Here is a 25,767-nt window from a genome sequence, read left to right as displayed (position 1 = left end):
TCTAGCCTGGTTGACACCAGACCCTTCTCAGTTGTAACTGAGAGCAAATCTCAAATTTGCCGGAAGTTCGTCAGGGTTTACCCAGGCTATATAAACTCTGCAGGGTGCCCAAACTTTTGCAGACGCCATTTTTTTTGTTTTCTGTTATTTTGAAATTGTAAATGATGGAAATAAAATCTAACTTTTTTTGACATATTATAAGAATATCTAATTTGTCATTTGATGCCTTTTGGAGACTTTTCCATCTTTTCTTGGCTTCTTTATGCGCATTAATACAAATTTTTACCTGGGGTGCCCAAACTTTCGAGCCCCACTGCCGGTTCAGGCCTGGCCCCAGTGGCCATTGTCGATTTAGGACCAACTGAAGTTGTCTCAGACTGCATTTTTAACCTTTGTGTTAATTTAATGGTAGGCCAGAAATAACATTCAGGAGTCCTCTATTTCAAGTCAATTATCTTTAGTGACAATATTACAAGTTATTACAGCTTATGCATATGTGTCAAACTTCCTTCCAGACAATCCTCTCTCACCCTGACGCCAACGTGTCTTTTCAGAGTCAGACCCAGCCCTAACTTTCTTGTGGCTTTTTATCCTCTTGAGATCCTCCTTTCGCAATGGTCCCGTTGCCGCTATCAGTTGGATGCAGTCCAGGTCATCTTGGCTCTGCTGTCCGGTCCTCTCCTTTCTGCCCCTTCCGCGATGTCGTGCCATGTATGAAATACACAGACTCTCCTCACTCCAAGGCCAAACAGTTTGTTACTGTCTTGGATCTACAAATTGGATCTACAAAATGTTTTTATGATGTTCATATTACTGAAACATCTGTGTGTCTTATCTTTTCTGCTGACCTAGGAGTGATGATTCCACAACCTGTATCTTACCTTTCAGTTATTTCAAACTACATCTTACACAGTTGCCTTGTTCTCTGCTCCTCCCGATCCGAGAGTCTTTTTAATCAGCTCAATTATTTTCCCAGTCCGGTGCTCCCTTTCATATTTATCAGGTCAAGTCCTCTCACAGATACTCAGGAAGAGCAACTCCTTTTCAAACTTATCAGGTCAGATGCTTGCTCTCAGATAGTCAGGGAGATCAGCGAACAAAGCAATTCATGATCTCTACACATATTTCACAAAAAATATCCTACAGAATCAACTTTTTAAAATCACACCATCACCACCACTATTTAATGTACTCGTATTTTAGGTATACAGTATTGATTAATGAGCACCACTTCAGCTAGTGACAAACTGTGCCAGTTGATTGAGCTTCACACCTACTGAAAGATTTTATTAAAATGACTAATCAGTTCATATGGCTTACATAAGAGTAGGATCTTCCTCCTTCTGACTTAATACATGCCAGCGTCACAGATATCCACCCTCAGGACTGCTTCACATGAGTCTGACATGGAAGCATTGACAATAGCATAACCACCCTGAAAAGAAATGCAGGAGCCATCAGCCCTTGCTCTTACAAAATTTTCATATCCATTATACATCATATCATAAAGATCGTAGTCACAGATGTATCCTCTGTCAAGGATCCCCACAGCAAACCGGTTGGAGTAGAGGTTTCGGTCATAGGGCACAGAGAGCATGATGGCCATGACGTGGCTGTAGTCGTTGAGGTTGGGGTTGAAAAGGTCATAGGTGAAGACGCCGACAGCCCCGGTCGCACTGCCCATGTGCTTATTGAACAATGCGCTGGCAGGGGAGTAGGGACCCACCATCGGTGGCAGAGAGACCTCACAGTGGCTGCTCTCAGTGAACACCCTGAACACAGAGAGGCACATCATATCAGACAGGTTCTTGCAGAAATCTTACTTTCCAAAAATCATACCATTGATTTGATTTTAGGTTTGTGTCTTTTCCTACAAGCACACGAATGTACCCACAAAGAGTCGGTTATCTCAACGGCTTAACATTCTTGCACTAATGTGACATTATACACACAGCTGAGCATTATATTCAATACACTACAAATAAGATATTTAATGTTCAAACTGATACATTGTTTTTTGCAAAAATTCCAAAAAGGAAAGCATAGTAGTGTGTGGGAGCATGCAGCTTTTTCATTTGAAAATGGACAGTAAGTACTTGAGTAAAGTCAATTTTGCCAATGAGAACAATGTAGCTTGAAGTGGTGGCACCTGCAAGTTGATTAATGCAATCGGTCTACCTACTGTTGTCATCTCTGTCCATTCTGTAAACTTGTTTTTACTTTCTGTATTTTTCTCTTTAAATGCAACAGGTTTGTTGTCAAAAGAGTGAAGATGCTTTGTTTTTGTTGTCACACACTGACTAGCCTAAAGCATTTCCCTAACTACCTATACAACTGTCTTGCTGCTGTGTATTATAGTCTTTGCCGTCAGTGGGTCAGTGGGTGGCGGCAGTGTTTGTGATTGCGGTTACAAAATACAACTAATACAACCCAGGGAACTGCTTAAGTCTGGTTAAAAATGTACTTTCTATACCTTCAGAAAAAGTCAAGTACAAAAGCAATCATGCATCACCTTGGGTTGGCGAGAGTGTAGCAGCCAGAGTTGTTTTTAATCTCAACAGAGCAGAGGCGATGAGGCATTGTGATGAGGTGTGGTGGCAGAAGAGGCTGGATGTGAACTACAGACAAAACAGAATATTTCAATTAATTCAGCATCTGTGAAGCAGAGAGACAGTTTGTCAGAATCAATCATCTATGCTTTGTTGATCGATGAGTTTGTATCTAAATGGACTGCATTTATATACATATAAATCAATTTTAATTAGAATAAATTCCCTAGCGCTGCTTCTTTATACAAGGCTTCAAACTAGATAAAGTTCAAATTAAGTTAAAAAATTAACTTCACTTCTGAGACTTTTAATGAGAGAAATCTGTGGAGCTGAAATATGGGCTATTTTACAAAAATTGATGGCTAATTGCAAACTGTGTTTGAGTTCAGGAACTCCGCAGTCTAACGCGACAGCGGCCAGTTCGGCCTCGCTGCTTGGCCTGTCCCCGCTGTGAATTTTAACAAATTGTGTGTTTACACTTTTTACAATTACAATTTTTTCACAACATTTGTCACAGCTGGCCCAAGTTTTTACAAAGCTAACACTTTTTTCCCCGATTTCAATTTAATGCATTTCTGGGAATTTGAGGGGTCACGGGGGAGACAGAGCTTTGACCCAAACACAGTGGTGACGAGAGCAGAGTAGCATTCAACGATTTAATAAGCAAAACGTACAACAAAAGGTGTCCTGAAGTCACAGGCAAAATATGTTTTAAAAAAAAAAACACTGAGGTTCGAAAAGCCCAGGAAACCCAGAACAAACTGGAACACTGACAACAAAACATACCAGACAAGCGCACCTGCAACACACCAGCACCACAATACAGAACAATGATCCCACAAAACACCAAGAAACACAGAGACTAAATACACAGGGCAACGAGGTTAAACAAGGAACAGGTGTAACACATCAGGGCTGGGCAGACAATCACAAAGGCGGGAAACACAAAGCAGGAAGTAAAACAAAGGGTGTTTCTCAATCTCAAGAATGCGAAGTACGGACTTGTGTTCTTGGGGAGAACGTTCTTGCTGGTTGTTCTTGGAAGAATGAACTCGCAAGTTCACAAGCACAGAAAACGCTGTTAACAGTTTGAGACGATGCCTTCTTCCTGTTATTGCTCAACACTCCCAGCACAGAGGCTACCTGCAAGGCTCCAAAATACCAGCTAGAAATAAAAACCACAACAATATAACCACTTTGTATTAAAACAATCTCCGGACAAGAAAACCTCATAATGCTACAACTATTGCAATAATATTGAAAAATAAAACTAATTGAGCTTTAATTTTATTGTTTATGGTTTAGCTCAAACACCTCTAACTTATTCAAAAGAGTGGAACGCGATCCCTACTATTATTAGTGTATAAGTTTAAGTCAGTTTAAATTAAAAAATAAATAGGCATATGTACTGGTGTGTGTTCCTATTAGTGTTATGTGGAATTATCATTTCTATATTATTGTAGTGCACTGAATATGCTCCGAGTGTGACTGTCCGAGCACCGAGCTAGCGGCCCCGGCAGGCGCAAGCTGGCGGCCGCGTCACTTTATGGAGCTCCAAAAACTTTGGAGCAAATTGTCGATTCGGCAAAGATTTTCGCAAGACTGCCTATATTCGAAATTTAAACCATTCATTTCTCACCTAAAATGTTCTCAGAAGTGAATTTAGTGATGAATAAGATGGCGAAAATGTATCCGTTTTTGGGCTGTCTATGTACTGGAAATCCGACCATCATCGAATGCCGAAATGAATGTTGGGATACAGGTGCTGCAAAGTTCATACAAGTTACCAACCAATGCATCCTTGGTAAAATGGGTGTGTCAAGAACATTTCCGGGAATCTTAACTGTTCTTGGTGAAATGCGAACTTGTGTATTGGGACAGCACTTTGGCAACACAAGATGACGTTCACTAGGGATGGCTGAAGTGAAACTGACGTTCCGAAGCTTTGTCGAGATCCTGAAGCGCAGATGTTTCGAAACACTGATTCAAAGCGTGATTCAAAACACCCATGTCACGTGACTAAGGCTAAATGAAACATCGGAGTGTTTCACAAGTGTTTCAACAGGTGGCATGAATCAGCGTTTGATTGACAGGGTCGGGAACACACAATCGCACATCAGTATAAAAGTGAAGTCAACGCATCTTGACCTTGTGGGTTTTTGTGAGAGGAGTTTGATTTTGAGATAGCGGATTTTTGGTGATATAGTGACATTCATAGTGCGAGTTGTTTAGTTATATTTAGGCTTACATTTAAATTTACACATTGACTGATAGGCTAGAGACAGACAGAGTATACATAGTGACACATTAACATATTGATAGGTAGATACATATATAGATACACAGATAGATAGATATATAGATATAGATAGAGATAAATAGATATATAGATATAGATGGATAATTATGATTGAAATATAATAAACTGTTGGGACATTCATATTTTTGAATACAAATCTATAAAGAATTGAGACATTGTGGCTTGATTTCTTTTATTAATATTCTTTTGTCATCAACACCTGCAAGTGACCACTATGTGTTATCGTTGAGACGGGTGTCGGATTGTTTCGAAGCCTCGACACAATATGGCACATTTGCTTCAACAGTTTCATTGTTTCACGAAGCCTCGATCTGCCCACCACTATGTTTCACAGGGACACAAAACATACCAGACAAGCGAACCCACAACACACCAGCTCCATAATACAGAACAGCGATCCCACAAAACACCAAGGAAACACAGAGACTAAATACACAGGGTAACGAGGTTAAACAAGGAACAGGTGAAACAAGGGAAAGTAACAGGTGTAACACATCAGGGCTGGGCAGACAATCACAAAGGCGGTAAACACAAAGCAGGAAGTAAAACAAGACATGACAAGGGAGAAAAACAGAGACTTCAAAATAAAACAGGAAACAATAACAACAGAAACTCACAATCGTGACAGAAAAACTCACAATCATGACAAGGGGTCTCGTTAGGAGGAGGCTATGTTTGCTATTCATTCCTACGAACCCAGAAACGGTGACTTTGCGCTGGGTATGGAGCTGCCGGCCGTGATGGAGCTCCATCCAGGCCACAACGGGGTCTATGAAGGTGGATAGGCCAGGCGGCGAGGCAGCTACCCAGGCAGCAACGGCCGCTGTCACGTTAGACTGCGGAGCTCCTGAACTCTGACACACAGTCTGCACAGAGGGGAGCGGTGTGTGTGTGTGTGTGTGTGTGCTTCGATCAACCAATCAGCATTCATGAGCATACCATATAAGGCAGAAAACCAGTCATTTCAATCAGGCCTATTTTACAGGATTGCATTTGGGCCCATACAACAGCAGTCGTGCCATTTTCAGCCCAACCAATGTTACGTACCCTATTAGGAGACCTTGAGGAACAGTGTGAAATAACCATAGACAGTTAAAGAAGTGGACAAAGTGACACTGTTGTTTTCTACGGAGACCAGTGAAGTATATTAGACTTTTCCAGTGATGGCTGAGCGTTACTGCGCAGCCTCCAACGGAGCTTGACTACGTAGATGTGACGTGAGCAACCTGTCTGAAAGTTGGAAGTCTTCTGGTAACTGTGCCAAGAGAAATCTCAATCATTCCGAATCTTGCAGAGATGGAGAGCTTAGGTAATTAAACTTAAACAGCTAATGTAAGTCGAAACTGCCTGCAAGCTTCTCCTGTAATTCCTCTACTATGCGACAGTAAGTCGCTTCAAAGTGGCGCCAAAATGAATGGCAGTCAATGGGATTCTAACAGCGGGTGATTGATAGCAACAAAGCAAACAAAACAAAATGGCTCCATAGGAGCTGGACGCTCGCTTACTCTCTTGGAAATACCCTAAATAATCATTTTATCACCCCTTTAACTTTTGATCTCAGGACTAAGACTATGACTAAATCTAAAAATAGATAAAAACATGTCCATGTGGAAATAAATGTCATGAAATATTAGCAACATAAAACCAATGTCCAATATCTAAAAGTAACAATAAAGTAATAACGGTGTACTTACCTTTGTATGATCTTCAGAGTTGAAAAAAGGCAAAACCAGTTTTTGGTGCTGTCAGGACAGAAGACAGACTGCTTATCTTGTTAAAGTGGTTTATTAACTTCAGAATAATTTGTGCAAGTCTCGTACAGGGATCTTTCGGTTTAAGAAGCCACAGTCAGCGGATTGCTGTTTTCAGCTACACTATTAGGAAGTAAACATTCAATCACATAATTAAATGGCTGACAGGTAAATAAAACAACTTTCACAATAGCATCAAAATATTTGTATATTAAAGGATGAAAATATATCTATTTACGGAACTGCATCATACTGCAAAATAATTATTTTATTACCAGATGGGGACTGCTTACGTGCACCTGTGAGTCTGAAAGCATGTGTGTGTGTCTCTCTCTCTCTCTCTCTCTCTCTCTCTCTCTCTAGATAACACAGAAGTACCATCACAATGAGGCTACAGCCTATCTGCTGGAGAAGAAGAATTTGGATTTTTAATACTGATATATTTCATAAGTTTGCCAATTCGTTTACATAGAAACTTTATTTGTATTCGTCACATACACAAAATACAATGTACTAAAATTCAACTACTACATTTAACCCATACTAAGTATAGCAGCAGTGGACAGCTATACACCATGACCACTCTCCCTCCGAGCCACAAGCCACCATGGGTGTTTTTGTCTATATTTAGATCACATTTTGTGGATGAATTATGCATAAATGTAGGTAATTCCAAAGGGTTCACTTTCTTTTTCTTGGCACCAAATATCCACATATATATAAATATTAGGGCTGTCAAAATGAATGCGTTAATGACGAGTTAATGCAAATTCCTTAATGCAAATTAACGCACACACGTTCTGTGATTTTGCTCCGTAGTTAGGGAAATCAGGAAGCTGCCTGTAGCAGTAATGTTGTGGACAGTGTTGCCAACCTGGAAACTTTCTCGCTAGACTTTTTAGACCCTCTTAGCAACTTATATATATATGTATATATATATATATATATTCTGATATAGTTCCATTGTAATTCAGTCCACAACTCCTTCATACAGCGCAGCAGCTCTCTCCCACTTTGTCCACTGTACTGCAGCACTGTGACTGCTTGCAGCAGAAGACGAGACGGTGTCTCTTCATTCATTATTTTTACTTCCTCACAGGTTCTGTGGTTTCCATTGCTGGAGACAATGATGGCTTCTCAAAAACTAATAAAGGGGCTCAATGCCAAACACACATTTGAAGGTAAACACACGCACTTGTGAGTAAGAATGTTACAAGTTATTTGGCCCTAATCTGGACAGAAGTCCTTCACTGTTTTTGTGTCATGAAAACTAACGTTAGCTCTGTGCTTCTCTCTGCTGGACTGCACTGAAATGCGGAACACCTCTTCACGTTGGTTTCATGTGATTTTGATTTTATGTGGCATTGAAAAATTGACATAAATGACATAAAAAGACATGAAAAGTTAAATTATTTTTCTATTAGCATATGTTATTCATTCACGTATGACACAGTGAGTGCATACACGCAAAGGAAATACAACAATTTATGATGTACTGTATGGCAATATTTGTTTTCCTTTTTATAGGGTGATTTAGACCATGAACATTATAAGATGTAAATGTCAAGTTATTCTGTTTCATTATGTTCTGCCTCTATCTGGACTGTACATAATGGACGATTAAAGCAGTCTTGCTTACTTGAACTTTATTGCAAGTGTGCAGTCATCACATCTCAACTCTCTGTCTTAGTAACGTTATCCGAACTGGTCAGCATGTAACCTCTAAATCAGTCTCCCGTACAACAGTACTTAAATAAACAATCCTATTGTTACAGTCGCCACTCTAAATTTACCATATGATCTTAATAGTTGACCCATTTTTTCTTTCCTTTTTTTTCCTTCTTTCTTTTATTTCTTGCCTTGAACTGTGTACCTGAGCTTGTTTGTTTACGTTCTGAATATTCCTGCTTATGCTTGCTTCTGGATAAGAACATGTGAAAAACACTGAACATAACATTTGCTTCCAAAAATCCTAACTGGTCAATAAAACAACAATACATGACCAACTCTAAGTCTAAGAAACAGATGATCACTAATCAAGGTGGCGTAGTGTTATCTTTTGGTCTGGCTGTCAGAGACCTGCGCTCTCTCAATATGAATGTTCAGGTCGTCTGGAAGATGAAGTATGGTGCGGATTAGCTCTGTTACAAATATTATTATTAAATATTTTTTATAATCACTTTAATATTTACGACTTCACCAAGGAATTGTCCACGTACAGGGAACCATGGGCAGAACAAGATGTGGCTATCACTATTGATAAGTGGACAGAGTTCACCAAATTCTTAGGGGGGTGAAGGAAAGGAAGAGCCCTGGTCCAGACAATATTGGTGGCCGCCTCCTCAAAAGCTACGCAGAGCCACTGTCTGACATACTCGCCTTTATATTTAATAAGTCACTTCAATCACACCGGGTGCCTCATCTCTGGAAAGAGTCAGTGATTGTGCCTGTGCCTAAGACCAAAGGACCTAAATCACTTAATGATTTTAGACCAGTGGCCCTCACTTCTCTCATTATGAAAGCTTTTGAAAAAATGATCAAACAGGAGATTTTAGCAATAACACAGCCACAACGCGACCCCTTACAATTTGCCTACAGGGCAGGAAGGGGGGTCGAGGATGATACTGGCAGCCTGCTCAACACAGTTTTTAACCATCTGGAAGGGGCAAAGCAATTTGTACGACTAATATTTATTGATTTTTCATCAGCTTTTAAATGTATTCAACCCCACATTTTAGCAGAAAGACTTTTAAAGACACACAACATCAACCCAGGGCTAATATCCTGGCTAGTTGACTTTTTAACCTCAAGATCCAAAAGGGTTAAAGTTAATGGTGTTTTATCTGGCAATCTTTTATCTTCTACTGGCTCCCCCCAAGGATGTGTCCTCTCCCCTCTCCTTTTTGTCTTATACACAAATGAATGCTGTTCACAATATGATAGAAGACAGGTTTTTAAATTTGCAGACGATTCTGTCATTGTGTCTCTTCTTAATGAAAGTGTGATTGACCACAGACCAATAGCGAAGGATTTTAATGATTGTTGTAAGCCCTCCTTTTTAAACATAAATGTTTTCAAGACTAAAAAATTAATTATTGATTTTAGGGACCATGCCCCCCTCTTCCCCCCACTATCATTGATGGCCAACCTGTTGAGATAGTACAAGAATATTATACCTTGGAACAATAATTGATAGCAAGCTATGTTTTGAACTACACACTGATGCTGTTTGTGCCAAAGCCCATCAGCGTATGTACTTTTACCGAAAACTGAGGAATTTTATTAAGAATCAACCCCACTTTTATGAGAATGTTTTATTCCTGCTTTATTGAGTCTGTTTTAACCTTCGGTTTTATCTGCTGGTTTGGTTCTCTGTCCATAAAAAACAAAAAAACGACTAGAGAGTATCGCTAGGACATGTGGCAACATTGCAGACATCAACTTCCCCACTCTCTCCCACATCTACTCCAACAGAGTGGCAAAGAAGGCCCAATCCATTGCTACTGATCCTAGCCCCCCCTTGTCCTGCCAGTTTAAGCTACTTCCTTCAGGCCGTAGGTACTCCATGCCCAGATGCAGGTCGAATAGACTCAGAAACTCTTTTATCCTGACTTCCATTTCCATTTTAAACAATTTGCCAGAACTGTTTTAAATGTATGTATTTTATGTACTATTGTGTTTTAGATACTGTGGGTATTTCATGTTTTGCTGTATTGTTGTGTGTCTTGTCTTTATGTCTGTCTGCTGGCTGTACAAACAATTGCCCCTCGGGGACAATAACGTTACCTCACCTTGATCTTACAAACATTAGGCTTGCACTACATTTTAAGCAGCAGCCTCATGCCATCATTATATGCCACATTAAGTTTCTGCATACTGCTTTTTTTATAGCACCGCCACAAATGGGCAGTATACATTGGGGTGCAAAAAGCTTTAAAAAGTGTGGTCTTCACAGACAATGAAAACATACTAAATTTGCGATTTAGCATATTAGCTTGTGCATACATCATACAGTACTGTCTATGAATGTCCCTATCATCAGACAGGTCATCAGTTATATAGTGTTTTGTTTAGTTTTGTTCTCTTTTTGTACTCTACCTCCCCTGGAAAGCGACTTTGAGTCTATGAGAAGCGCTATATAAATTCAATTTATTATTATTAAGATCATCTGCGTACATCAGGTGGTTGATAATGGTGTTCCCAACCATACAGCCTGTTCCACTGTTTAACAGCTTTGATAGATCATCCATATACATATTAAAAAGAAAGGGAGATAAAAATGCTTCCCTGCCTAACTCCATTGCTTACATTGAATGGGGCAGACATAGAGTTAGCCCATTTCACAAACATTGACTGATGAACATACCAAAAAGCCAAAATTCTCACTAGATATTTGGGAACCCCTCTGTTGTGCAATTTGTAGAATAGCTTCTCATGATTTACATGATCAAAGGCTTTAGAGGCATCAATAAAACACATAAAAATTGTGGAATTATGACTGTTCTACGTTATACAAATCTAGGACCTCCTTTAAGGCAAAAATACACATCCGTGCCATGTTTAGGTTTGAAGCCAAACTGTTTGTCATAGGTCAGGTCAAACTGTTCCAGCCTATTCAGTATAGTCCCCTCCAAGGCCTTGGATAAAATACTGGCCAAAGCTATAGGCCGGTAATTAGGCTATCCAAGCTGTTCATTTTGCCAGCTTTGTCTTTGATGATAGGCACTAATGTGACAGATTAAATAGAATCAGGTAGAATACCATGGAGTAACAACCCAGTAAAACAAATAGCAATAAGGGGACAGAGTTTTCTACTCACAAGTTTAAAATGCTCTGCAGATATCTTATCCATCTTATCCAAATGCCTTATTTTCTTTTAGCATCATAATTGCATCGTATATTTCTTGAGGGAAAACAGTCACATCTTCATTACTATCAATGTTACCCACTGTAAAGGAGTTACTTTTAACACAGTTAAACAGCTCATAATAATGTTTCTGCCACAATTGAGTAATTTTCTCTGAGCTGCTGACACCATCAATGTTCGTTGGTAACAATGTTTTACAGTTATTCATTCTTTTGATTTCTTTCCAGAAATTAATAGGACTATTGTATTGCAGCTTCCTTGCAAGAGAGTCAGACCTCAATGTATTTTCATTCCTCTTAATGAAACGTAGAGCATATTTCAATTTTACATTCACATGTTTCTTATATTCAAATAAGGGACCATGTTTATGTCTGCCTGACTCAACCCATGCTTTGAAGGCCCTTCTTGCCTCAGCATGTATCTCTTCCACATAGCCATTCCAGCCTGGCTTGACTTTGTACAATCTATGTGTCTTATACAGGGGCCTGCTCGAAACAAGGAGGGACTTCACAATATTCTCATACAGGGAGCACAGCTCAATACCATGTTGAGGGTTCTTATAATTAATATCACAGCATGCAGTGGAATCTTTTGGTAATTCAATGTTACTCAACAAGATGTCAGATTGAATATAGTATTCTTTAAGATCCTCCTCAGTCAGGTTAGGCCAATCTATTTTCCCCATACACATGGTGTTATCTACAGACACAAGAGTAGGTATATTGCCTAGATTTACAGGTAAAGAAAAAGGCACATGATCAGTTGTGGCAAATTCATAATTAATTCTCATGGCCTCTAAAGAATCATGTGCATCAGCTGTGAAAATGCAGTGATCTAGCCATGAGGTTGTGTGCCATGCCTCACGGATGTAAGTGTAGCTACTATCAGGCAAGAGCACTTTGCTAGAAAGAATCAGACCATTATCAGAACAAAACTGCAGTAAATATTTGGCAAATAAAGAGCTGCCATCGGAAACATCTGCATTCATATCACCCAAAATAAAGAAGCATGTGGAAGCATTATCTTGAATGAAAGACATGACACAAGCCAATCTATTAAGATATTCATTTTCATTTTGAGAACACTCATAGGGTGTATAAATGTTTAAGATAATGAATTTTTTATTACCACAACTAAAATTAATTCCTATGGCCCAATCAACATCCAGTCTAACCACATTAACCAGCTGATCATATTTTTTACTTGATTTGCAATAAAGATAAAAAAAAAATAATAATAATTGTCTACTTATTATAGAACTTTATCACAGTTTGCTAAGATTACACCGGGGTGGCATAGATGTTCAGTTCTGCTGGGTGCCAGCAAATGAGGGGGTGAAGGGAATGGTGCAGACAAACTAGCAAAAGAGGCATCATTAAAGGAAATAACAGTTCCATTTCCACTTGGAAAAGGAGAAGGAAGCTATGGTTAAGAAAAAAGGAATTGATATATGTCAGAAATGGTGAAAGGAAGGGAAAGGAAGGGGATATCATAAAATACAAAAGTATGTCAGTAAAAAAGAATCATAGGGAAAGTTCCAGGCTGGAGGAAATTAGAATGACAAGACTCAGAGTGGATCACACAGGACTGAATGGCACCTTTTTTTCAATGGGAAAAAGGAATTGTGAAAACTGTGGGGTTAAAGAAAAGGCTGAACATGTCATATGGTACTGCACATTAAATCAGGTGAAAAGACGGGTGTTTAAAGATAGGGTTCAGGAGGCAGGGCAGGAGTGGAATCTGATGGGGATACTGGATTCAGAAGGAGAGGGGAAGGGGATAAAAAATCACCATGAGAGCTCCAATTAAAACTTTGAAAAGACACAGGGTTGATGAGTAAAATTTGAGATAATTGTAAAATGACATGATGTGACACACTCCTGTACACTAGGTGTCGATATGCACCTAAAAGTTGTTTGCAATCCGGCATTAAACAAGAGAAGAAGAAGTAATCGTAATAGTTCCTGACAGAGGAACAGCAGAGGGACACAGCGAGCCTGTGCATGTAAATACCATACGCAGCGATGTCGGACTCTCCGGACGCCCGCAGCCTACTCTCTGCTTCCTCACAGCTCAACCTGACGGAGATGGACGCGGTGAGAGACTCTATATTTATTCGAATGTCATCATGGCGATGGAAGGCTTGAGTGATGAAGCAGCAGTCGCTTGTTTTCCCGTCGGTAAACCATGATGGTTGCACAATTATTTCCTCTCTGTCCAGAGGAAAAACAATGACTATGATGATATTTTTTTTTTTACAGTCTATGGGGAAAACACGTTTTTGTTATAAACGAAAACCCACCACTAGCTAGTTCATGACCGGTCCAGCTACGCATGCTGGATTATCCCATAGATGGTCACTGTAAACAAGGCTGCTTGGATTTTCACAGTGTAATGTCTGTGCTGTCCCATTATTTAATGACAGTAACGTTAGCTGTTAAGCGAAACGCCTTATAGACACCGCCGGCTTTAGTTGAAACTACAAATCTTGCTTTTGTTGAACTTTGTAACTGTATCAAAACATTCATGAACAGACTAACGTTAGTCCTAACCTAACTAATGAACATTATCACGTGATCAAGGAACGTTATTTTTTACCATGCAGCTCATGCCAAAACGTAGCCTAGCCAAACAAGAAATGTTGGCACTAGCTGTGCGCCAGACAGTGAATTAATAATGTGTTCCTTTTCAGTAATGTTAAGTGTTTTTAAGCATTCAAGCGACGTCACTTCCGTCGTGTTTTACCTACACGCCCAAACAGGAGTAAACTGAATCAAATGGTTGTTGTTTGCAATACATGTTGATTATATTGTACGTTCTACATGGGACGTGATTTATTACATATGATAATTGCAGGTGATTCGATCTCTAATTACCAATGAGACTTTGACAGTGTGAGTTAACCTAAAAGGTGCTGACTGACTAAAACTGTTTGAGTCGTGACTCACTTGGATCTTTCACTTGTGTTAAATTAACTGGTCGCGAGTCTCTAGTATCATTAACTCGGATCAGTTGAGTCCTACTACAATTCAATCTAAAATGATAACTGCACCACACACAAACCTCTTGCAACATTAGCTACTAATAGTCCTAGCCATCTTAGCTGCCAAAAGCTTTATAATTTACAATTTCGTAGGCAGCAACAACAACAACAACTCCACAAGTCAACTCAAGCGACCAAGTGAGCAGAGACAGTAGCAGGTTATAGGAACTTACCGACCCGCAGACTAAGAGCCGGAAACATTGCAAGCTCGCAGACCATGGGACTCAATCATGAGTCCTCGAGTGAGTCAAGTCAGTTGCGCAAATCAACCGGCTACGTTGTCATGAGTGGATCTGTAGAGCGAGTGAAGTCTCTCCTTGAGTCAGGGTGAAAAGCAAATCCACAACAAAAGCAATTTTTTCACTTCTGAAATAACATACAATGTTCTGCACGTAGCCTAGGCCTACTGTAGGTTTGGTGTATAAATGTAGTATATTAAAATGCTATTAGGTCGAGCAGACAGTCCGAAACATTGCAAGCTCGCCTCGGCTCGCAGACCATGGGATTTGACTTATGAGTCACTCATGAGTCCTTGAGTGAGTGAGTGACTCAGTCAGCTGGCTATGTTGTCATGAGTGGATCTGTAGCAGACGAGCGAGTGAAGTCTGTCTTCGAGTCAGGGTCAAAAGCCATTCTTTCACTATAGGTTATAGGTTTGGTGTATAGATGTAGCATATCAAAATTAGGTTGATCAATTTAAAAAAAAAAAAAAAAAAAAAAAATATATATATATATATATATATATATATATATATATATATATATACATACATACATATTTATACATATTTATTCACTGCAGGACTTTCTCCGTTCCTGTTTCTATGTCTACATTGAAAGCCTATATATCAGTTCTGAAATAGTGAGTCTGCACCGAATGAATCCACACTACTTCCTACTACTTTAGTGGCTAGGGACAATGGGCTAGGACTGAGTTTTCTTGGTGATTCAGCAATACTGACTCAAGTGACTCGCACAACTTTTAGTGCGTGACTAAGAATAACCCAAATCGAGTGTGCCAGGCTTATGCTTTAGTGGTCAGGCAGCTTTATGACAATTGTCCGATGAGTCCGATTTGGTCGTACGAGACTATATCGACCCACCATTAAAAATATAAAATAAAAAGGAGTGGGAGATATAAACTTTGTGATGATTACTTTTTTTTTCTTTTCTTCTTCAGTTTAACAGGATTGTTTTCTTGGCAACAGTGAGGCCATCGGGCCATGGTTAATGTCGAACCCTGTTGCACACAACAAAGAAACAAATACTGCTTTCTTACCCGTCATTTCTTTGTAATACTTCTATACTCAGATTGATGATAAGGAATTTGACATTCCCCAAGTGGACACACCTCCCACACTGGAGAGCATCCTTAATGAGGTGAGAACATGTTACTCTTTGACTACTACACTGTGCTATACTGCATCACACACTGTCAACAGTGTAATGACAACTTTTTGAAAGTAATTTTAATCCACTTTGAGAAGCTACACCACAACTCTTGTGTCTGTCTGTCTGAGAATAACGACATTTGCTATGGAAGCAGTTCTGATCATTGACTCAAGATGACCCTTTTTAAATCAATATTTTGTGTCAAATTATTGATTTCTTTAGTAAGTACGGTGTAATAAGCGGAATAATGTAAAGCAAGTGGGTCATTATCCCTCCCACAGTCATCATTAGTTAAAAAAAAAAGTTTGGGAAACTTTATTTGCATATGTTGCTACAATGTAATGTATACTGTAAATAGTTACCAGGTGCCTTTTATTTATCTCAGCTGCAGAGTAAACGAGGGCTGTATTTGAAACAGGTCTATTTTAGATACTTTAGTTCTATTTACTTTATTTTTATATGATATTCTATCATACTGGGGTAAGAAACTTCCCTGTAAACTCATCACTTCCTGTTGTCTTGATAAATTCAGTGTAATGTACATTCCACAACACGAACTCTATCAGTACAACAGAGACGTGTCAAACTCACCACTGCTGCTCTTACGTTCTCTTTTTAACACTAATGGTGTAACGCGTTACATTAACTATATTGCAGTTGTTGTGTTGACCTGTCGTCAACTTCAGGCCTTCCCAAACAGACTTGAGGTCATAAACAAATTTGTACTTAATTTCTTTCTTATATTCAAGTTTGGCCCTTCAGTCAATTGTCCTATCGCTGTGAGTGGGACAAGTGATACACTGATAAAAATGGGCTTAGCATCGTTTAGCAGTTACAGTGGTTAAAACCACCCAGGATAAAGTTTAGGCCATTTGCTTAAACAGTCTGAAGTTGTTTGGGATACTGAGAAGATAACGGCGGAAGCAGATTTAACATCAACTTAGCAATGAATATATGGGTATTCCCCGGGCAGGTAGGGTGGTTCTTACTGATACAGTCAGTAGTTTGATATCAGATAAACATATTTGTTTGTGGAGCCCCTCCACTATGGATGTAGGTGAGCCTTGTAGCTGAAGTGTTTGTTTTTGTCCTATGTGGTATCTGCAGCTGGAGGATGAGGAGGAACCATTTGTGTTAGAGGATAACTGCGTCCTTAACACAGATAACATGGATGCTCACTCCTGTGACACCTCCTCTCTGGCCAGCTCGGACAGTGGAGACCCAGCACATCTTAAACGGCATGTACACACATACATACAGACACACACACACACACACACACACACACACACACACACACACACACACACACTCCTTGTGCATCCCATTGGGTAGCAGCAGCATTTATGTTGCTTTACTCTTCTGGAGTCTGTGTTTTATATCTGTTGCAACATTTATTGTACTCTTGAAAGATGCTAAATATACTATATAAACTTATATAATTACTAACTTACTCTCTCTTTTGTAATAATACATTTTAAAGGGGCGCTATGCAGTTTTGGCACTTTTTGCTCGCAGGTTTCTCTAGCGCTACCCCTACAGTTTCAAAATAGATATTTGGCAACACTGTGGTAAAAACTCGTTGGCAACTCTCCCCCCTCCCCTTCTTCTCCTTCTGGTGGCGAACGCACGGAGCCATGTCCACCGACTATGCTAACATCTCCGCTAACTAGCTAGCTAGTAGCCTGTAACAGACAGCGATCATAATAAAAACCTTTACAGACAATAGCAGACATCCTGAGGTCACAATAACAAGAAATACAAAGATTAAACAGAGTTTATCCCAAAGATACTTAGAAGTGCAAAAGCAAGAATGCCAAGTCGGCAACGGATTTGCAGGCTTCTGTTTGTCTTAGTTCTCGCCATTCTGGAAACGCAGGTCCGATGTTTACTCGTGTCTGACTCCTCGCTCGGTCAGTCTGCCGTTTCCTCTTTCTCTGTTCCTCCAACAATACTTCTTACATCGCAAGACCTGATATCACGCGATACTTCCTGACGCTGGCCCGCCAGCCCAAAGTTGCAAGGGTGTTTTTCCTGCTCACAGTAGCTAGGGGGAAGCGAGACGACCACCATTCAACCTGAAAAAAAGTCATATAACCATTCCAATGACTCCGAAGCTGTTCAGTTAATGTAAATTAAGCTAAAAAAACTGCATAGTTCCCCTTTAAACAATTCTAAAGGGGAACTAACAACAACAAAATAAATAATGTTGTTGACAACATAATTTTCACTGTTTTATTAACTTTAGGCTTCATTACACCAGTCTAACGTCACATTCTTCCAGCAATCAAATTTTCTTTTTATATGACTTGCAATTTTTATTTTATTAGAAACATCAGTCATACTCAACAGATGACATACAGTATGATATATACTATTCCAATCTGACTCAAACAAGAATATTAACTTAGTTTTTTTTAACAACCCATTTCATTTGTACCACACTTTTTATTTTTGATGCATACCTTCTTGTCTTTGCATGTACAAGGTAATTAAACAGAACATGTCTTCTTTGTGTGTGTGTGTCTGTGTGTGGACATGTACATGTGTGAAGAAGGAGGAGGACAATGGATCTGAATGCAACAGTTCATGGGTCTGTTCTACGACACAGCCTGCTGAAGGGCATCTCTGCACAGATTGTCTCTGCTGCTGTAAGATGCATGCACGCACGCACACAAAACCTGTGTTTTTGATTAAAATACAGCTTTAGTACTGTGCTTTCCAAAATGTGGACAAAAAATAATAATGATATAACATCTTAGAAATGAGGAGTAGTCAACTTAATTTAATCTGTCAATGACAGGGTTCTGTTTTTGTTTGGAAATATGATTATCAAATAGTAATTCTATTTATATTACTACTTTTTATTATTACTATAACTTAAGTCTTTCCTTTTGTACTAGCTCCAGAATTTTGCACATGTTGCAGTACACTAATCAATTATAATAAAAACATTTGCATGTTTTCCTCAGGACAAAGTGGATGCTGGACTGCCAACTGCTATAGTGAGTATTATTTTATTCAACAATTAATTCAGCTAAGCCTAGATAGATGGTATTAGTTTAAAGGCAAATTTGGTAAGGCACCATATAACTCTATGACTTTTGATGGCTGACTATGTTTCATAGGGCACTTTAGCAATTTATAATTTCAAAGGAGGCTATATACAAGAGATAGATATAAGGTTTAAGGTGTTGCTTTTGGCATTTTGCCTATATCAACAGATGATAGTTGATAGAATGACACATTGATCAATGGAGAAAGAAGGCTATGACATGCAACGTCAACCCAAATTTGTTGCACCATAACCATTAGGCTGCCGGGATGCCCCACATTCAAGGTTTTTGCTTTTATTTGAATTGCTTATTATAATTTTTATCAACTACAAACACTACTGTAGACCAGTGTAAGAAGGTTTTACAGACAAAATACAACAAAAAGCAAAGTTGAACATATTTTTGAAAGCAGACACAGCATTTACATAGAACTCTGAACCGTAGTGTGAAAATAGTGAGAGGTGTAGTGGAGTAGCAAGTCAATGTTTGCCTAATATCGCAAATCACAAATTAGCCTGAGAAGGCTTTACAGTCTGTACAACATACATCACCCTCTTTCCTTTGAACCCCGTATCAGATAAGTAAAAACTCCCCAAGAAAAACCCTTTCACATGGATTTTATGGAAGAATCATCAGGGAGAGCAACTCTGGAGAGAACCCTCTCCTAGGACGGTCATACTTGCAATAGAGATGTATGTACAGACCTAATGGTAATATAGTAATAGTAGCAGTAAATATAAAAGAGTGAAATATTTACTGTGTCGGAGGTGCAATCCTGATCCATGTAAACGTGCAAGGCAAGAAAGCACACTTTTTGAGACCGTATGTACCTAATATTTGCAGTGTTACGCAGGTGAAAGCAGTCAGTCATTTTGTTTGTTTTATGTGTGTGTTTAGGGACATATCATATCAAAGATAACACCAAGGATCCTTACGGTGGTGCTGGAGGCCAGGGCAATGGCATCCAGAGTAGCTATATTATTAGATAATGAGTTTCGGAGGGCCAAGTATCAACAAGACCACATGGCCAAGCATGGTGGCTCAGTGGCCAGCACTGTCATCTCACAGGAAGAAAGTACTGCTGATGAAAATGACTTAAACCCGCTTAGTGCTGTTCCTTTAATGCCAAATAAATGATCCAGTCTCTGTAATAGAATGTGATGGTCATTCGTGTCGAATGCGGCACCAAAACAGAAAGAGAATGTGAGGTTGGGCACATTTGCAAGAGGTTTCATATTTTATAAAAATGCAGCTCAATGAGAACACTGCTACTGAAAGATTGTTCAAAAGAGCAACCACTATTACAATAAAGTACACCCACAGGTAGGTTCATGGTTGTGGTTTTTGTTTGTGTGGGTTTGATATTATTTTATGGTGTTTTGCTTTTGTTTAGCTTTTCCTGACTTCCTCTGATTAACTCTAAGCTGTACTTTTTTTTTTTTTTTTTTTTTTTTTTTTTTGTTCAGACCGTGGCAGGTGTGATTGCTGTAGGAACGTCTCATGGTCTGGCTTTGGTTTTTGGTGAGTGTAAACTTGATTACACTTTTTATATACACAGTGATATAAATTATATTTTCACATTTTTTAAACTTTTTACAATGCAACAGTGTAAATTAAATCTAATCGAGTGTAGTTAACAGTTATTTTTCATAAAACAAATCATGTAAAGCAGGTCTAGATCATAGTCTTAAACTATGAAACAATGCTTCACTTCCAATTAAATTAATAAAAAGTGTATAAATTGTGGGGAGGCAATGGTAAGCAGTGTTGCATGTTGCTGATGTTGTTGCTCTTGCTGAGTATGAGAATGTTTATAAAACGTGTGAGAAATTGAGGTTGCCTAACTAATATGGTACTTAATTAGAAACTCCTTATCTCACATTAGAATCATTTGTTTCAACTTAACATTAGTATTAATAATAACATTGAGTCATATGTATGAATGCATGTCATCACCAAAACAGTGATCCTCCTCTATAAACAAGCCTACAGTTGATGGTATGTTCTCTTTAAAAGAACAATCCATGTATCTAGGATATCTATGTCTTGGGGTCTGTTAAAACCTGAAAGTAGAGTTAGGTAACCGTAGCAAAGGATGTCAAGCAGCAACCTCCAGTGCTGAGAAATAAAGCCAACGCAGAAGTGCCAAGTTTATAGAATAGCCACTTGAGGCTCGCTCCAAAAGCAAGTCAATATCCATAAATCCTGTGTTAAAATGCCCAACTTTACAGCAGAAATAAACATGATACAACAAAAAATACGTTTTGGTCTCTATAGCTGGGGGGGGTAAGAATCAGAGTAGGGCCCACAAAACATCCAGAAACAATTCTGTATCAAATAGATCTCTATGTATCAAAAGGAACACACTGAATTTGTTATCATTTTCTTACAAAGAGGACCTAATTTGATGGACACATTCAAGTCTTCGTTTTTATTTGTAATTAGGCATCAGCGTTTTAAAATCACACCTGAAATAATTATTTAATGTACTAATATGTTTGGTATATTGATTAATGAGCACCACTTCAGCTAGTGACGAACTGTGTCAGTTGATTGAGCTTCATACATACTGAAAGATTTTATTAAAATGACTGATCATTTCATATGACTTGCATAACAAGAGTAGGATCTTCCTTCTTCTGACTTAATACATGCCAAAGTCATTGATATCCACCCTCAGGACTGCTTCACCTGAGTCTGACATGGAAGCACTGACAATAGCATAATCACCCTGATAAGAAATGCAGGAGCCATCAGCCTTTCCTCTTACAAAATTATTTTCATTTCCATTATACATCATATCATAAAGATTGTAGTCACAGTTGTTTCCTCTGTCAAGGATCCCCACAGCAAACCAGTTGGAGTAGAGGTTTCGGTCGTAGGGCACAGAGAACATGACGGCCACGACGTGGCTGTAGTCGTTGAGGTTGGGGTTGAAAAGGTCATAGGTGAAGACGCCGACAGCCCCGGTCGCACTGCCCATGTGCTTATTGAACAATGCGCTGGCAGGGGAGTAGGGACCCACCATCGGTGGCAGAGGGACCTCACATTGGCCGCTCTCAGTGAACACCCTGAACACAGAGAGGCACATCATATCAGACAGGTTCTTGCAGAAATCTTACTTTCCAAATCATACCATTGATATTTACATTCACTGGTAGGTTTTTGTGTCTCTTCCTACAAGCACACAAATGCACCCACAAAGAGTCTGTTATCTCAACTGCTTAACAGTCGGTAATGTGACATTATACACACAGCTGAGCATTCCATTTATGAATCCTTTTCAACTTATATTCAATGGAATACACTACAAAGACCAGATATTTAATGTTCAAACTGATAAACTTTATTGTTTTTTTGCAACAATTTTCTCATTTTGAATTTGATGCCTCCAACACGTTCCAAAAAAGCTGGGACAGGGGCGTGTTTACCACTGTGTTACATCACCTTTCCTTTTAACAACACTCAATAAGCATTTGTAAACTGAAGATGCTAATTGTTGAAGCTCTGTAGGTGGAATTCTTTCCCATTCTTGCTTGGTGTACGACTTCAGTTGCTCAAGAGTCCGGGGTCTCCGTTGTCGTATTTTGCACTTCATAACAATAAAGTTTATCAGTTTGAACATTAAATATCTTGTCATTGTAGTGTATTCAATTGAATATAGGTTGAAAAGGATTTGCAAATGATTGTATTTGTAGTTTTTATTTATGTTTTACACAACGTCCCAACTTCACTGGAATTGGGGTTTGTATATGCTGAAGCAGTAGGATTTGCCTTCTTTGGAACTAGAGGATCCAAACCAGGAAAAGCTGACTCAGACTAGACAGGGGTTTCATAAAGTGTGCCATGTGTCATTTACTTCAGAGAAGTATGCAAGCTGGGCAGCTCAAACACACAGTAACTGGCAGTTAAGCTACCTGGATGAATATCTCTGTCTGACTAAAAGGAAAGCAGAGTAGTGTGTGGGAGCATGCAGCTTTTTCATTTGAAAATGGACACTACAGTAAGTACTTGAGTAAAGTCAATTTTGCTAATGAGAACAATGTAGCTTGAAGTGGTGGCACCTGCAAGTTGGTAAATGCAATCTGTCTACCTACTATTGTCATCTTTCTGTCCATTCTGTAAACACAACATTGATTGCATGTCTGTCCGTCCTGGAAGAAATATCCTGGCTCTAAGGATGGAGGGTGTCGTATGCTGTATAGATTGTAAAGCCGTTTGATGCTACATAGATAAAATTGACAACCATGCAACTAAAACTGATCTGATGAACACATCAGTAATTAGTGAAATTCTGCAACCCCACTGATGAGTGATTGTCTATAGTAAATCATATGTCCATGCGTGTTTATCAGTTTTTAAGATACTTCCCTGGTTGGGTAGGATTTTGCAGTGTACTTTTTTTTTTTTTTCAAGCTGTTGAATGTTTTTGTTTACTAGTTTTATTTACTTTCTGTTTTTTTTTTCTTTAAATGCAACATGTTTGTTGTTAAAGTAGTGAAGATGCTTTATTTATTTTTGTTGTCACTACAGCATTTCCCTAACTACCTATATGACTTTCTTGTTGCTGCTGTGTATTATAGTCTTTGCCGTCAGTAGGTGGCAGCAGTGTTTGTGATTGCTGTTAGAAAATACAACTAATACAACCCAGGGAACTGCTTAAGTCTGGTTAAAAATGTACTTTCAATACCTTCAGAAAAAGTCAAGTACAAAAGCAATGCGTCACCTTGGGTTGGCGAGAGTGTAGCAGCCAGAGTTGTTTTTAATCTCAACAGAGCAGAGGCGATGAGGCATCGTGATGGGGTGTGGTGGCCGAAGAGGCTGCCTGTGAACTACAGAAAAAACAGAATAATTTCAGTTAATTCAGCATCTGTGAAGCAGAGAAACAGTTTGTCAGAATCAATCATTTATGCTTTGTTGAATGATGTGTTTATTGTTTAAACTAAATCTAAATGTACTGCATTCATATATATTTACGTATAAATCAATTATAATTAGAAAGAATGAATTCCCTAGCGCTGCTTCTTTATACAAGGCTTCAAAGTAGATCAAGTTCAAATTAGATCAAATTATTAGGAGTAAAAAAAATATTTAGTCATGTCGTAGGTCTGCTGCTAAGAAGAAGGATCTCAAAAAACTTTAACTATCCCACAATACTGTTGTAGTAGTAGTAGTAGTAGTAGTAGTAGTAGTAGTAGTAGTAGTGTCCATTACATACTGTACGGGCTCTCAGTTGAAGCAGATTACATTCCCATCAGCTCGTTTTCTTGAGAAAAAAAAAATATTTCTAAGTATATCTAAAACCTTTTCAGCTCTTGAAGAGTGTGCAGGTCAATCGCATACATATTCTAACATATCTTTCTAACAGGCAATTTAGAGTCCCTTCGTTTACTCTTTTATACATCAGTCTATCCTGTTGAACCAAAATCAGTTTGCTGCCATTTAAGATCTTGATCCGAGTCTATCTTGAAACATGTTTCTTTGCCATGGCTGTTGATATGTCTTCATCTTTGTACTATAGGTGTAATTGTTGTCTAGCTCTGTGTGTAGTTTTCTTTTTATTTCTTCTTTTGAGTGGAGCTGCTCTGGAACACAAAAGGACTTTAGGTGTGAACTCCCAATGAAGTTGTGTAGTTTATACCCCTCCGTTTGTGCATAGACAACAATTAGTTATTCCTAGAGCCAAGACCAACTTCTTAAAAAATACAGTTGTATACAGGAATTTTGACTTAAATGTGGCTGTATAATTGTAATAATTTGTCAATTTTCACTCTTTGCTTTATTTTGTGTATATTATGTGGTATTCGGAACCATTTATTGATAATATTGATAATTTTCTGTTATTGATTTGGTTGTGTTGTATTACAATTACTGTTTTGTTCCTCTATTTAAATTTTTTTTATTTGAACCCTGCTTTTATGTTTTATGTGGACTTTTTTTGTGGACCTCTGTAAAATCAGCAACTGCTATGACTGAAGCTAATTGTTTTAAATTACTGGATGTCTAAAACTACACTAAAATGTTGATGGATGAAAAAGATGAAGTCCTCTCAACATGACTACAAACACACATTAACTTTTGATCTCAAGACTAAAACTACGACTAAATCTCTAAAAATAGATAAAAACATGTCCATGTAGAAATAAATGTCATGAAATATTAGCAACATTAGCCCACACTCTGTCTAATATCTAAAAGTATTAATAAAGGTGTACTTACCTTTGTATGATCTGCAGAGTTGAAAAAAGGCAAAACCAGTTGTGACCAGGTGAGGACAGATTGTTGGTCCAGGTTTCAGGCAGGATGTGGTAGTGAAGTCACACACCAGGTTTTATTGACTCAGGTAATCAGGACTTTTAGGCGCCAGTTGACTCCCTCCTTATCTCCTGTCCAGTATCCGCTCCCCCCATTGTTCCCGGACCTCGCCAGCACTTTATCACAGAGAAAGGATTGGACCATAGTGATTACAAATTTACGCCTTCTTTTGTTTGAACCTTTTAAAACTGGTGTCAATTTTTTGTACAGGGTGTCCGCAGGAGGGAAGGACTTAGTGGCCTACCATGTTCACAGGGTACCACTACAAAACAGAGTATTCGCTTCTAGGTTCTTAGATTTGTAAATCCTTTTAAACCTATATTCAGTTGAATATATCTACTACAAAGACAAGATATTTAATGTTCAAACTGATTAACCTTTTTGTTTTTTTGCAAATAATTACTCATTTTGAATTTGCAACTCGTTCCAAAAAAGCTGGGAGAGGGGCTTGTTTACCAGTGTTTCATCACCTTT

General features: G+C 38.7%; 2 protein-coding genes across 3 annotated transcripts in view; one reads left to right on the top strand and one right to left on the bottom strand.

Moving 5' to 3' along the window:
* Positions 1–1,260: 1,260 nt before the first annotated feature.
* Positions 1,261–3,372, bottom strand: LOC114572582 (DELTA-stichotoxin-Hcr4b-like). Its single transcript, XM_028604269.1, has 3 exons — positions 3,349–3,372; positions 2,513–2,618; positions 1,261–1,772 (listed from the first exon to the last, which is right to left on the bottom strand). The coding sequence occupies exons 2-3, from the start codon at positions 2,578–2,580 to the stop codon at positions 1,349–1,351; spliced, it is 492 nt and encodes a 163-aa protein (XP_028460070.1). The 5' UTR covers positions 2,581–2,618; positions 3,349–3,372; the 3' UTR covers positions 1,261–1,348.
* A 10,005-nt stretch (positions 3,373–13,377) lies between these two features.
* vps8 (VPS8 subunit of CORVET complex) overlaps positions 13,378–25,767 on the top strand; it is a 61,398-nt gene continuing 49,008 nt past the window's right edge. Inside the window, exons 1-6 of one of the 2 annotated variants that reach the window (XM_028604254.1) lie at positions 13,378–13,583; positions 15,842–15,910; positions 17,030–17,160; positions 18,477–18,573; positions 18,895–18,927; positions 20,445–20,499. In XM_028604254.1, coding sequence (XP_028460055.1) covers positions 13,512–13,583; positions 15,842–15,910; positions 17,030–17,160; positions 18,477–18,573; positions 18,895–18,927; positions 20,445–20,499 — 457 coding nt within the window. In that variant the 5' untranslated portion in view covers positions 13,378–13,511. The remainder of the gene's footprint in view (positions 13,584–15,841; positions 15,911–17,029; positions 17,161–18,476; positions 18,574–18,894; positions 18,928–20,444; positions 20,500–25,767) is intronic. The other variant, XM_028604253.1, reaches the window with a different exon arrangement.

Source organism: Perca flavescens, chromosome 17, assembly GCF_004354835.1.
Source record: "Perca flavescens isolate YP-PL-M2 chromosome 17, PFLA_1.0, whole genome shotgun sequence".
In the NCBI taxonomy this organism is placed as follows: Eukaryota; Metazoa; Chordata; class Actinopteri; order Perciformes; family Percidae; genus Perca; species Perca flavescens.
Note: the sequence above shows the minus strand (reverse complement) of the source record. Positions and strands in the feature narration are given on the sequence as shown.

Coding starts and splice junctions, on each gene's coding strand:
- LOC114572582 (XM_028604269.1), bottom strand. CDS start 2,580: ATGCCTCATCGCCTCTGCTCTGTTGAGATTAAAAACAACTCTGGCTGC. Junction 1,773..2,512: donor TACACTCTCGCCAACCCAAG/GTGATGCATGAT, acceptor CTCTGTGTTCAG/GGTGTTCACTGAGAGCAGCC.